The 14,513-nt window shown below is 43.4% G+C and overlaps 1 protein-coding gene across 6 annotated transcripts in view; it reads right to left on the minus strand.

Moving 5' to 3' along the window:
* Positions 1–325: 325 nt before the first annotated feature.
* The window catches only part of GULP1 (GULP PTB domain containing engulfment adaptor 1), a 145,659-nt gene continuing 131,471 nt past the window's right edge, over positions 326–14,513 (minus strand). For 3 of the 6 annotated variants that reach the window (XM_054177020.1, XM_054177018.1, XM_054177022.1), the window contains 3 exons: positions 8,680–8,774; positions 6,258–6,268; positions 479–622 (listed from right to left, as the gene is read on the minus strand). In XM_054177020.1, the coding sequence (XP_054032995.1) occupies positions 601–622; positions 6,258–6,268; positions 8,680–8,774 (128 nt within the window). In that variant the 3' untranslated portion in view covers positions 479–600. Of the gene's footprint in view, positions 623–6,257; positions 6,269–8,679; positions 8,775–14,513 lie in introns of all 6 variants that reach the window. The other 3 variants (XM_054177019.1, XM_054177017.1, XM_054177021.1) reach the window with 1 other exon arrangement.

The following is a 14,513-nucleotide window of genomic DNA, read 5'->3' on the forward strand; positions in this document are numbered from 1 at the left end:
TCCAGCTGTACCTTTAAAGCATATTCAGGGTCAGTATTTTCTGCTTTCTCACCTAGACATGAACTTTTTTTGGTGTCACTAGATATTAATCATTTTTCTGGGTGAATATTAAATAAGGGCTTAAAAAGCCTAAGTTCAAAATGCTGCCAGGTAAAGTATTCTGTAGGAGTCATGCTTGCACCTCTGCCAACAGAGAGAGGTAAGGAGTGATGGGCTTTCTGAAGGACTTCTCCAGGCTGAGAGTCTTAAAGTACAGTAATCTTGGGGCAAAATGTGACAGAAGGGAATGCAAGGGGGTCATTTAATTCATAGCTCATAAACAACTTCTTTTTTCTTACATTTGCACAGGGAAAGAGTGGAACTAAGTTGGATTTGTACAGACTTCACAAGAGTTTACATGTTGGGGGAGAAAAAAAAGGCAATTTTTGGCATGTGGATACCTGTGATTACATGTTCAGAACTGAAAAAAAACCAAACCAAAGGAAACCAAAACCCAACTCAAACCAACCAAATAACACTGTGCAGGAATTTCACATTGAGTTTCTTGGCATCAGCACCTGCTGTCTAGCGGGTCAAGACAAAAGACTGTGCCTTCAAGAGTTAATCCCATTTTGAACCCCTCCTGCAATGAAACAAGACACAATTAATAACAAGGCAAAGGGATTTCTGGAGGATTAGGCTCTCTTTCTCAACAAAATGAACATTTAGATGTGAACTGCAATCTTCAGGCAGATAAACCGTAAGGGTCCTTCAGAGCAAATCTGTGGACATGTACATCAGTTGGACAGCTGATTTTTAGTAAGTCTTAGAGGCTCACTTGAAAAAGGATGTATCTCACACAATAGAAGTAATATAATATTGGATATAAAGTGAAGAAAACAAGACAGAAGTATTGAATATTCATACAAATAGGTTGATAGGAAAAGAAGTGACAAGCTTGACTTGCACACCATGTTGCTCTGGAGTAATACCATTGGCAAGCAGGAGAGATGAGGGCTATATGAGCAAAGAGTTCATTTACACTTCAAAGAGGCCAGGCAGAAAGGGACCTAGGGGTACTGGTTGATAGTAGGCTGAACATGAGCCAGCAGGGTGCCCAGGGAGCCAAGAAGGCCAATGGTATCCTGGCCTGGATCAGGAACAGTGTGGCCAGCAGGAGGAGGGAGGTCATTGTGCCCTGTACTCAGCACTGGTTGGGCCACACCTTGAGTCCTGTGTCCAGTTCTGGGCTCCTCAGTTTAGGAAAGATGTGGACTTGCTGGAACGTGTCCAGAGAAGGGCAACAAAGTTGGTGAGGGGTTTGACACCCTAAAAAAGTCCCTGCCCAGCTTTCTTGTAGGCCCCCTTCAGAATCTGGAAGGCCACAATAAGGTCCCTTGGAGCTTTCTCTTCTCCAGAGTGAACAGCCACAACTCTCCCTGTCTTGCTTTCCCTCCCCATTTATTCCTCTTCATCTTTGAAGCTGTAGTAATTTGCATTTACACCAGTCACATTTTCACCTATTTTCAATGTGATCTGTGCTAACCCATGAAAAGATTGTTGCATTCTATGTATCATGGCTACTCTAAAAGCCTTTTACCTTCATTAGCATAATGTCTGTTCTAAAAGAAAATAGTGATTGTCTTGCCAGGCACTCTTCTTAGTTGTGGGCCAGAGAACTCAGCTTCTACTGCAGGCACAAGTGATAAGGAAGTACATCCTACTGCCACAGTGGCAGGAACGGCAGTGTTAGCATCTGCCTAGTTAAAAATGGGCCCATGTACCTAGCTCTCTGTAACAGCAACACAGCATTTCAACATTCACCCCTTAGATCACACAAACCCTGCGATCACCAAGTGTTCAGATACTTCAGTTAAAAGTAGATTCAACCTTCCATGCCAACCACAGGGTCACAAAAAGCCCAAAACCACAAAGAAGAAATCACGGCACTCTAGACAGCCATCTGGGCATTTTAAAAGAGTATAAAATATGGTTTTAAAAATCCAGGGCTTTTTTTTCCCCCCCTCACAACTGTTTACTTGGAGGACAAGATGTGTGCAGCCATATAAACCAAGGAAAGCTCCACCTGCTCTGATGATATTCCCCAAGTAACCCCCAAAAGGGGGGAAAAAAAATCAGAACACCCTTGTCCAGCAAACTCTTTGGCAAAGTGACTGCAATCCAATTCCTCAAGATCAGGACAGCAGAGACTTCAGATCTCCCACAGCCATCTCCTTTCCCAGTCCCTCACGTTTGACAAAACAACCCCAAATTCTTAAATAGTTTTGGAAATCTCCAGAACTATACTTTGGCAAATGTGGAGTAATTGTAGCCAAGCAAGCTGGGGGAAGACAAGGTTTGAGGAGAAGATTTCATGTCCAGATACAGGTGAGCCGTGACGAATGCAGAGAGCAGGATTAGCATCCTCTGCTGTAGATCTCGCAGCATCTTTGTGCCTGCTTCCAGGAGCACAGATTCTCCCCACGCCTGAACTGCACACACCCCTCAATCCTCATGGCTCTCCTTGCAGCTCCTACTTATCCTTATGGCTCCTACTTACTTGAAGCTGCTGCATGATTATTATAGCATCCATCATACAGCACATTCCTACTATCCCACCCACTCCAAACCCCAGCATTCACAGCTGTAATAATAATGAAGTCACTTGGAATGACTGAGCAGATTGTAAATTATGATTTGCTTCTGTCTTTTCTTTTCCTAGCAAACTCCATGAGTGAGCTCAGCAGAGTATTTCTCTTTCTATTTTTAGATGACAGATGTAGTCAGTACTTGGCACATGTTGCATCCTATATACATCAAAAATTCCACCAATAATTTTAAAATGCAGCATTTTGAGTATTTTTTTTTTTTGCTTTGTGAAATTCAGACATTTAAGCTTCTCAGCTCTTAGCATTCTGTGCTGCATGGTTCCTCATGTGGTCAGGAAATCTCACAACCTTCTGAATTTCAGAGCATGCAGAAAAGGGCCAAGCCCTGGAATCGGGCAGGAGTGGGAACAGAAAGGTCTATGATGTATCTACACTGTGCCATGCTTGGGATGAGCTTCTGCAAGGCCACGTTCCAGGTCCTGCACTTGGGTCACAACAACCCCAAGCAATGCTACAGGTTTTGTAAGTGTGAGTGGAAAGCTGCTGGCAGAAAGAAACCTGGGGGTTCTAATCAATAAGCAATTGAATATGAGCCAGCAGTGTGCCCAGGTGGCCAAGAAAGCCAATGGCCTGTATTAGAAAATGCTGTATCCAGGAGTAGGGAAGTGACTGTGCCCTTGTACTCAGCTCTGGGGACACCACACCTTGAGTATTGTGTCCAGTTTTGGGCACCTCAATACAAGAGAGATGTGGAGGTGCTGGAGTGAGTGCAGAGGAGGGCAAGGAAGCTGGGGAAGGGCCTGGAGAATAAATCTTACAAAGAGTGACTGAAGGAGCTGGGGATGGTTAGTTTGAAACAGAGGAGGCTGAGCAGAGACCTCATTGCTCTCTACAGCTACCTGAAAGGATGTTGTGGAGAGGCTGGTGCTGGTCTCTTCTCAATGGTAATTAGCCATAGAACAAGAGGAAATGGCCTCAAGCTGTGACTGGGGAGGTTCAGACTGCAAATTACAAAGAAACTTTTCCCAGCAAGAGTGGTCAGGCACTGGGATGTGCTGCCCAGGGAGGTGGTGGAGTCACCAGCCCTGGATGTGTTTAAAGATGGTTTGGATGTGGTGCTTGGGGATATGGTTTAGGGGTGACCCTTGTAGAGTAGGGATCTTGGTTGGACTTGGTGATCCTGAGGGTCTCTTCCAACCTGAATGTTTCCATGATTCTGTGATTTGTGTGTTCATATCCTTCACGACGACAGCCTCAAGTATTTTTTCACTTTGCAGGTGATTTAACACAAGGACTGAACATCTCAGCTACCCAGGAAAAAAAGGGTATTGTATTAAGGGATATGACTGGTCTCTGGAAGAGGGCAGCAAAGCTGCTTTTCACTAGAAAATGTAGTCCCCACTTTTTTGTGTGTGTGTCTGTGAGAGTAGGACCTGAACTACCCTGGTTCAAAAGCAGTAAAAGACAAAGGACTTCCATTCTATTAGAAGATAAATTTGCCAAAGTGAACCTTATGACTCTGAGGTTAGCTCATTGCTCCACAGTGACTTCACTCAGTAAGTTAGCACAAAGCCAATGAACCACTGATAAATTTGCACCTCTCTGAGAAGATAATTTAGAGAGCCAAGCATAACTTCTTTCAGATGGAAACATGACAAGGCTGCTGCCTGCTTCAGGGCACACAGGGAGAATGGTTTGCTGCTCCTGGAAGCTTTATGATATTAACTACCTTGAGATTTTAATAAAGTATAGCAGCTGTTGCTGGTATGATTCATGATCTGCTGCAAGATTCCTGGGAAAATAAGACACATTCATTTTATTAATGTCTGGATACAGTCAAAATAGAGAGGATGAAAATATGTTTCAGCATAAAGGCTGGGGGAGTGAGTTGGGGGAAATAAGGAGGTTGGACAGTCATCAGAGAGAGGCCTGAGCTGTAAATGTCACATCTCAGCACATGTTTGAGTTTTGAGCTCTCCAAAAAGATCATGAGAGATTGGACCGAGGCATGGAACAGAAAGAGCTTAAGTGTGAAATCTGGATCCTCACTAAAGTTTAAGTATAAAAATGTTCCTCCAGAGGTCAGGAAGCTTTATCTGATCTCATTAAGTTCAGAATGTGGGGTGCATAGGACAAGCACCCTCTGCTTCAGAGTGTATACTGCATCGATCCTTCTGCTGGGCTGTGCTCTCCTCTCCCTCTGTCCCTGCACACCAGCTTCCACTGCGCACACACACAGGCCCAGACCATTTTTCTCTTGACTGTGGTGTGTCTGTTGAATCACCTGACAGAGCTCTTCACCAGAGATGGGATGGGAGAGTCTGGACTGAGCTGCCCCAACCAGGCTGCAGCTGCCTGGTGCTGAGGCAGTTTGCTTGCCACCCTGAGTGCAATCTGAGCTGAATTAATACCTTCTCAGAACCAGTTTGTAAGTTGAACTATTAGATGTGTTCATAAACAGATCACCTTTGTGTATTTAATGGATTACACATTTGCTGGAACTCAGGCTGCACTTCCATAATGTGAAGGCAACAGATTCCTTCACTTTGCATTCCAGAGAAGGAAAGAAGTCTATACTTTTATGTTTCTTAACATTACATCTTCTATGCTTTTACCTTTGGCAGCATCCATTTCACCTTCCTGTGTAGCTAGCAACTGTTGCCTTCTAGCACAGCTATCTTCTGCTCTTTGCAAAGTTTTGTCATTATTTCCAAATAAAAAAAACATAGTCACACATGTGATTGCATGAACATAAAAACATCAATTTGTCAAAGCTTTTGCTGTAAACTATTTCACTAATAAAAAGTCAATAATGAAAATCAGAGGTTTCACTGGTGCGTAATAGAAACCACACCGCAATGAAAATCACAGTCATTGAATTGTTGGGGTTGGAAGGGACCTCAAGGATGATTCAGTTCCAACCCCCCTGCCATGGGCAGGGACACCTCACACTAGAGAAGGTTGCTCAGAGCCACATGCAGCCTGGCCTTAAAAACCTCCAGGGATGGGGCTTCTACCACCTCCCTGGGCAACATGTTTCAGTGTCTCACCACCCTGGTGGTGAAGAACTTCTTCCTGACATCCAATCTGAATCTACCCACTGTTAGTTTTGCTCCATTCCCCCCATTCCTAGCACTTCCTGACATTCTAGAAAGTCCCTTTCCAGCTTTCCTCCAGGCCCTCTTCAGATACTGGAAGGCCACAATAAGGTCTGCTGGGAACCTTCCCTTCTCCAGACTGAACAGCCCCAGCTCTCTCATTCTGTCTCCATAGCAGAGGAGCTCCAGCCCTCTGATCATCTTTGTGGCCCTTCTTTGGACACATTCCAGCATCTCCAGATCCTTCTTGTAATGGGGGCTCCAGAACTGGATGCAGTACTCCAGGTGGGGGTCTCATCAGAGCGGAGTAGAGGGGGAAAGGCTTATAAGGCAGCTTATAAGGCAGACTAAAGACAACCAAAATCAGCTGTCCATACCTTACAAATTGTAGGGCCCTATAAATACTCAAAATGGATTTGGACTTAACACAGTTGGCTATATAAAACAGAAATCCTAAAATGTTATACAAATGTCCATACATATACAGAGAAATGGAAGACACCAGACATGACCACATGCACACTTCAATGTAAATGCTTTAAATGCCATCATTAAAATATGATATACCAACCATCGCTGACGCTGGGCACGCAGGGAAGCACAAGAAGACAAAAGAGATATTAGGGGGGGGAAAAAAATCACAAATGTTTCCAGCTGCATTTTGCACCAACCACCAAGTGAAGTAACTGCATGTAGCTTTAGCTTTGGCCAGAGCTAGAACATCACTTCTTTTTTACACCTTGTTAGCTTTTCACTCGTTCTAAACCGGGTTACAGATGAGCAAGCTTTGGGCCCACATAAAGAACCACTAATTATTTCTAGCTGAAATGTCAGAGCATGCAAAGGCTGATATGGTAGACTCTCTCATTGTGAGGCTAGTTTATAAGGTATGGTAGACTCTCTAACTGTGAGGCTACTTTATATGGTATGGTAAACTGTAACTATGAGGCTAGTTGATATGATATGGTAGACTCATTGTGAGGCTAGTTGATATGGTATGGTAGACTCTCTAACTGTGAGGGTAGTGTATATGATATGGCAGACCCTCTAACTGTGAGGGTAGTGTATATGATATGGCAGACTCTCTAACTGTGAGGGTAGTGTATATGATATATCAGACTCTCTAACTGTGAGGGTAGTGTATATGATATGGCAGACTCTCTAACTGTGAGGGTAGTGTATATGATATGGCAGACTCTCTAACTGTGAGGGTAGTGTATATGATATATCAGACTCTCTAACTGTGAGGGTAGTGTATATGATATGGCAGACTCTCTAACTGTGAGGGTAGTGTATATGATATGTCAGACTCTCTAACTGTGAGGGTAGTGTATATGATATGGCAGACTCTCTAACTGTGAGGGTAGTGTATATGATATATCAGACTCTCTAACTGTGAGGCTACTTTACAAATCACACCAAAAAAAAGCTGGAAGAAACACAACCTCTATGTGCAGGGAGGAATACTTGACTGATGTAATATTCTTTGCAACAGGACATTAAGGTTTGGGGAATTTGTTGTGCTTTTGGTTTTGTTGCTGTGGGTTTGTGGTTTTAATCTGATATTAATTTTTCATTCCATGACTTCAAAAATCTGCCTTTGATAAAGACTTCTGCTGTTCCATTCCCTGATGATTTATGAGGTGACAGCACCTTGCAGCCTTAAATGCTACCGATGAAAAGCTTTGTCCAAACATGACCTGTGATAAGGACCCTTGGTGGTGTGTGACATTTACTTATTTTCACACCAGCCACAGATGTTACAGTAGGCTTTGTCCTGAAGAGGTCTATAGACAATGGAAACATCAATGTGACGTGCTGAAAGATTGGGGCTTTGTCTAAAGGGCATAGTAGTAACATCACAGCACTCACAAAGCACAAATAGTTTTACTGGAATTGCAAAGAAGCCAGTTTTGGCTTTTGGCTGCTATCTGGAATGATATGAACCAGAGCAGAGGTAAGCAAGAGCCTAGATTTATTACTTCACAGTGAGTGGAGTTTGCCAGTGGCACCATCCTAATCTGACACAGGAAGCAAAATTTCATGACAAATGGGAATGAAAAGGTTTTACTCAAGAAAATTATCCAGTACTTAAACCTGACTTTGAATTGTTTCTGCCACTCTCCAAGCAGAAGAGGGGGACTGAAGGGGCTCAAGAGGTAGCTCTCTTGGGCTTTGTGGGCTCATGAGATACAAGAGGGCTGGAAGTCCTGGGAACACTTTCTGCTGAGGAGCCAGGATCCTAGAAACTCAAGTTCCCAGCACTTTTAGCCTTCCCTTTTGCTGGAAGGTTGCTGAAAATATAAACAGATAAGCAGTCTGGAGAGGAACTAGCAGTTTGGAAAGTCCAGCTAAAGAAAGTGATTCATTCCAAAACTTGAAGGCTTTCTCCTAGAACTGCTTCAAAACTGGGTCAGTAACTGAACAGATACTGTGGAGTGCTTGAGAATCAACCAACACTTTCTGCTAAAACCACATCAGTTTGGAATCCTTGAATCAATTCTCAAGGATTAAATTGTCCAGGGTGCAAGAGTCAGATAGGCAGCAAAAAATTACAGTGATTCTTAAAGCATCTACTTTGCCTAAGCCAATGCTATGAAAAACCAGGCTGATGCCACTGAGGGAAGATGGGGTACACTGGGGTGGGGGGGATTGCTGGAACTGAAGAGAAACGAGATCAGCTTGTCTGTAGGGCCCTCTTCTCAGGTTTCTCTTTCAGCTTACTCAGTCCCTTCTGAGGCAGTAGCAGCAGTATCTGTTTTCATGACACTGCTGAGAAAACCTACCTGAGTGCCTATTTATACCATGTAAGGGTCTTCAAGGAAATTCAAACTCCAACTCCAAGACCATGGCATGCACTTACAAGAGGAACCACCAGAAATATTTTGGTTTTCTATGTATTGGTGCATGCATTTTCCAAATACCTTAAACATGCATTTCAAGAACAGTGACAGAGCCACAGACAGCTGCCCAAGTTATAGCTTAGTAGTTACCTGCATCTCATCTAGTTTGGACTGAATGTCTGGAGGGAAATCTCCTGCTCCGCAGCTAAAAGGGTCAAAAGGTTCTGCTCCAAAAAGGTCTCTCTCTGCAACAACAGAAAAGTCAGTCACTGACAGAAAAGCTACAGGCTATGGCAACAGTGCTTTGAAAAAGTCAGCTTACAAGCAGAGAAGAACACCTCCAGATAGGCAACAGATTAGCCACAACTTTTAACATCCAAATTGAAAGTCAGGTCTTGATCAGTTTGGATTCCAAAGTTTAATATGCAAATGGGTTTCCAAGAACACCTCCGGTTCCTGCTTAAGCCTCTATTCAGCTTTCATGTGTGCTGATACCTGCTAGAGGAATTTGAGGGCTCCAGGAAGAAGTTGTTGCACTTTGAACAGGGCATCTGCTACTGAAGTGTGTGCTCTGTAAGCAATGAGTATAAAGAGTTTAAAAACCGAGGAGGGAACAACTGGACCTCTGCTGTCACATTTTGTCTTAGCATTGTGTCAGAGACAGCCTCTTGCAAACCAGCTAGCCCTCAGGACCCCCATCTGTCACTCTCACCATCAGGTTAAGGATATCTTTCTAAGGACATACAACTACTCTTCCACATGGAAGGCAAGGCCTTCACTTGATAAGAGCTCCTCCAATGCACACCTGGGAGTAACTACAACTAATTGTCAAGGCTTAAAATTCTTGGGTAAGATCCAGCCAAGAAAGAATGAAAAAAAGCACAGGACCATGAAAAGCCACTTACTTTACCTCAGTACTATAAAGTTTCTCACTTTTGTTAACTAGTAGGCTTTAGTATTGTACAGCTTCTGGCTTTTGTTAGCTGTAGCAGGTCAGGGGCTTTTGTTTGAGATCCTTTCTCCTCACTTTCTGGGATGTTCAGAAAGAAACCTGGTAAGCATCTTGCCTACCTTAGAACAATGTTAGCTTAAGAGTGTGAGAGTAAAAAGGGCTATTAGGATCTTTGGAATGCTTAAGCACAGTATTTCACCCTTAACATCCAAGACATAGAGGCTGACTACTGACTACTTGATACAAAATCCATGTTGCAGTGTTATCAGTTGTGTTATCAATACTGAAGCACATGCATAGAGCTAAATCAATGTCTTGATTTTGAAATCCTTGGAGTCGGGATGTTAGACTTGTACTTGTGTAGGCTCTTCAACATCTACATGTGCATGTCAGTCTCCACAGAGGTTTGCCCTGACTGATTAGGTGTTATCAGGCTGCATAACAGGCATTTAAAATAATCAGCAGCTACCAGCATTCAGTCCCATGATAAAACACAGAAACAAGCAGGAACTTGGATTCATCACCTATCTTTAAAACTGTGGCTTAAACAGCTACAAACTCTCACATGGGACCAGGAGATGGCCCAGTTCAGAGAGGTTTATTCCAAAAGCTCCCTTGAGCCAAGGGAAAAAACCAAACAAACCAGTCTTTCCTGGCAGAAGCAGACCACCTGCATGCAAGAAAGACTTTAACTAGGACAATATAAGGCAAAAATTAGGATCTAACTCGTTCCTTCCCTCTTTCACAGCCAAAATGGGTCTGCTCCAATACAACCAGTGTCCTTGCATGCCCTTATGCTCCTACCAAGTAACCTTCAGATCTGCAGCAACTTTGACTTCCAATCTAACTTCTTCTGGACAACAAGTGATTGCATTTTATGCTCCTAAGCCTATTTGTGCATTATATAGGTCCATTATTTATTTATTTATTTATGTCCTTCTCCATGGGTTGTTTTTAGCCTTAAAAGGAGCTGACAGTTTTCTGTGTGGTCAGACAGCTCAAGGCAGCCAGTTTCAACACCAAGCCTTAGCAAACATTCAAGGAATGTATTTAGGAAAGAGCAGTCAGGCACACAGCTCTTGCATTTCTTAGTACTGAAATGTGACTTATCACTGGTTTTGAGAGCAGGCATGGTGTCCAGTGTTATGGATAGAACCTTGTTCATGCCTTATTATTTGGCTTTTATTAATGACAGCACTTCTGAGTGCATTAGCAGGAAAATGGTAGAAGCTTTAACTCCTTGAACATCAGCTGCCTTCAGGTGAAGGACCACTTTAGACTTTGTTATTCAAGGCAGACTTTAATCATTGTAACTTACTCTAAGTAGCAGAGCCCTGCACAGAATCAAATTCAAAATAAAGGAGTGCTTCCTATCTGAGTTTCTATGAAAAATCATTATTTTAGGAACTATATTGTAACTTGCTAATGATTTCAGCAAACCACCTGAAAATGTCCACAGTGCAACTGCTTTTCTGCACTTAAAATGTGTATCCTACAGGACAGATTGCATTGCAAAGAGTCAGGGAAGGAGGAAGTTCTGTGAAAGCTTCTCCATAGCATCATCAGTGGTTTGCTTTTGAACAGAGGCTGAAGAATCTGTGGAAATGGGATGAATGCTAAAGTGTTGTCACTGCAGGGCTGCAGGGGATCTCCATAAGCTCATCTGCAAGCATTTGCTGAAGTGTTCTCAGGGAGGCTCCTTCTTAGCAGAGAAGAGACAAATCAGTGATTTTTTAACTTTATATTTACTTCAGGCAAGACTATTTGCATGAAGATTAACTATAAGAAGAATATCCTACCTGGCACACACCCCAAAATGACTGCAGCACAAGCAGGCATTCCTTTCTCCAATACTCAGCAACCAGGAAACCTTCGTAAACAATCCTTTTGCACGGCACGTATCATTTCCTTTCCCATTCCTTTCTGGATGGAAATAAATTCACAGCCTGGGAACTCAGTCAAGTTCAGACCCGTGAAATGCTGATGTTTTACATCCTCAACTCAAACCACAGAAGGACACGAGCAGGTAATAAATTCTTGTTCCTGTGCCCCAGCTGACATTCAGGAGGAGAACATGTCCTCCTGAGAGCGGCAACTTGTAATGAACTCCAAATGAGCAATTACTAAACAAACTCACAAATATTTGGCTTTGCTGCTGCATTCTGCATCCCCTTCCTCTTTACCTTAGCTATCATCCAGGAACAGAGTTCTGCTGATGTATGCTTTCCCCAGATGTTCTGGGCAGCTGTGATGACAAATAAAAATTAATCCCACTGAAGACAAGCACCCATGAAAATATTTGGAATAAGCTGAGGTAGTGGAGGCCAGGAAGTCCTTCCCTTAGCTGCAGGCTACTCCATATTCTTTTTTCTTTTCTTTTGGAATTATTACAGCATTACATTTTTTTCCACCACTGTCCTGACAATGTGCTCTTAAATATCTCTGGAAAGGTAACATCTTGGAGCAGATTTCTACACTTGCCAGTTGTGACCCTCGGATTGCTCAAAGTGCCTTTGAGTGGAAAAAAATGTTGAACGATTCCAGGGAGAAGGTTCTTCTCTAGCTCTTTTCTGAGAGATGAAAATAAAGCTGTGCCAAACAAATAAACTTGCTCCTTCAAATAAAATACATTAAATGAAGTCTGTCCTTGAAGGTGACTTACAAAAATGTCCACAACCCCTCACTCCATGCAGCAGGAGCATTCGGGGTTGCACTCACCATGCACTGTTCAGCTGTTCAGTTAAGGAATTACTAGAACAGGCTGCGATATTTGTGTTCAGTCTGCAAGCTGGGAACTGCAAACTTACTGCTAAAAAAATTATCCCCCAGCAACATTTTGAGTAGGAATACAATTGCAGAAAAGGCTTTTGTTTTTGAAAGACCACTTCTTTGTCATTATTGGCAGGCAGCAGGAGCAGGGAAGTCATTCTGCCCCTGTACTCAACAATGGTTAGGCCACACCTTGAGTATTGTGTCCAGTTCCAGGCTCCTCAATTTAAGAAGGACATTGAGATACTGGAATGTGTCCAGAGAAGGGCAACGAGGCTGGAGAGAGGTCTTGAGCACAAGCCTTATGAGGAGAGGCTGAGGGAGCTGGAGGAGGCTCAGGGGAGACCTCATTGCTCTCTACAACTTCGTGAAAGGAGATTGTACACAGGTGGGGGTTGGTCTCTTCTCCCAGGCAACCAGCACGAGAATAAGAGGACACAGTCTCAAGCTGAGCCAGGGGAAGTTTAGGCTTGAGGTCAGGAGAAAGCCATTAGAATGCACTGCCCAGGGAGGTGGTGGAGTCACCATCCCTGGAGGTGTTCAAAAAGGCTTGGATGTGGCACTTGGAACCATGGGTTAGTTGTCCTGAGGTGTTAGGTACTAGGTAACAGGTATGACTTGATGATCTCCAAGGTCTTTTCCAGCCTGGTTGATTCTGTGATTACCTAAAGAGACAATACTTATTTGTCCAATCTGCAACTTCTTGTCCAAAAATCATGCCATTTTCTCCTTGAAAACAGATAAAAACAATCTATTTGCTACCACTGATACATTCTGTAGTGGGCAGACATTTACTGAGAAGCCATATTAGTGCATGATGAAGTAAGAACTCAAAATGTCCAGAATCTTCTCCCTTCTATTAAAGTTCAAATGCTTTGAGGTTAAGTATCTTCCTGAGAAAAGGTCAGCATTGCACTCTTCCAGTAGCAGAACGTTGTGTTTCTTGAACGCTGTACTGCGAGCTAGCCAAAAGGAAAAGGTATCACTCAGAACCTCCCATTTTCTCCTGGGGAAAATACCCAAAGGAGAGCTAGCAAGCAAAATTCTAATCCTAGGCCTTTCTCTTTATGAAAAGCTGCACTGTCATCCTGCTGCAAATTATCACTTACAAAGCTCTTGGTCTTGGAGGAATCCAAGGCACTTGGTATCGTTCCTCGTTTCCTGCAAATGAGGCTGATCTTTCCTGTGCAAGTGTTATGCTTGGGTGGTTTATCAAATGGGCCTGATGACCAGCAAGATGAGCTTTGTCTTTTAAAAGCAAGTTTTGCTTCAGCAGCACAAGTGCCATCTCTAGGAGACAGACAGATGAATCTCAGGCAAAGGCAGCAGCTGAGACTGACAAAAGCAAATAGAGGGCACAGCCTTCTGCCATCTTCCTCCTTGCTTACTGCTGAACGTGGTGAAGGCAAAAGTTACAGAAGTGACCAAATCCAACAAAACCATCCTGCAATTTCATCAAAAATGATGGAAGAAAGCCACTCCAGTGCCATGACAAACAAAGTAGAGGATGATTAAGGGACTGGAGTGCTGCCCTATGAGGAGAGGCTGAGAGCCCTGGGGCCTTTCAGTCTGGAGAAGACTGAGAGGGGATTTAATAAATGCTTGTAAATATCTGAGGGCTGGGTGTCAAGAGGGAGGGGACAGGCTCTGCTCAGTTGCACACTGTGACAGGACAAGGAGCAATGGATATAAACTACAGCACAGGAGGTTCCACTTCAACATGAGGGGGAACTCCTTCACTGTGAGGGTCACAGAGCACTGGAACAGGCTCCCCAGAGAGGTTGTAGAGTCTCCTTCTCCGGACTCTTTCAAGACCCATCTGGATGACTTCCTGTGTGACCTGTGGTCCTGCTCTGGCAGGAGGGCTGGATTCAATGATCTCCAACCCCTAACATCCTGGGATCCTGTGACCTCAGGAAATGGGAGACTCCAAACATCAGCTGCTGTTGGTTGCCACCAGTCTGATTTGTATTGGAGAAAGGAATGCCAGCTTGCCTGTAGTGCCAGCAGTAATACCATATAAATCAACTTACTACTGCCCATTTTTAATGTAGTATTACACAGCTTGAAAAATGTTCTTACAGGATCTGAACTTCCTCAACTAAGACAGTGAGTCCCTGTTGGATGATAAAATATTCCTCATCTGTTTGAAATGATACTTTTGCAATACACCAATATGCATTAATAGCTGATGAAAGCAACAATTCTCAACATGTAAACTACCATGACAGACAGGAAGAGATCAAAATGCTGTAGTCTTTGA

Source organism: Dryobates pubescens, chromosome 37 (genome assembly GCF_014839835.1).
Source record: "Dryobates pubescens isolate bDryPub1 chromosome 37, bDryPub1.pri, whole genome shotgun sequence".
NCBI classification, from domain to species: domain Eukaryota; kingdom Metazoa; phylum Chordata; class Aves; order Piciformes; family Picidae; genus Dryobates; species Dryobates pubescens.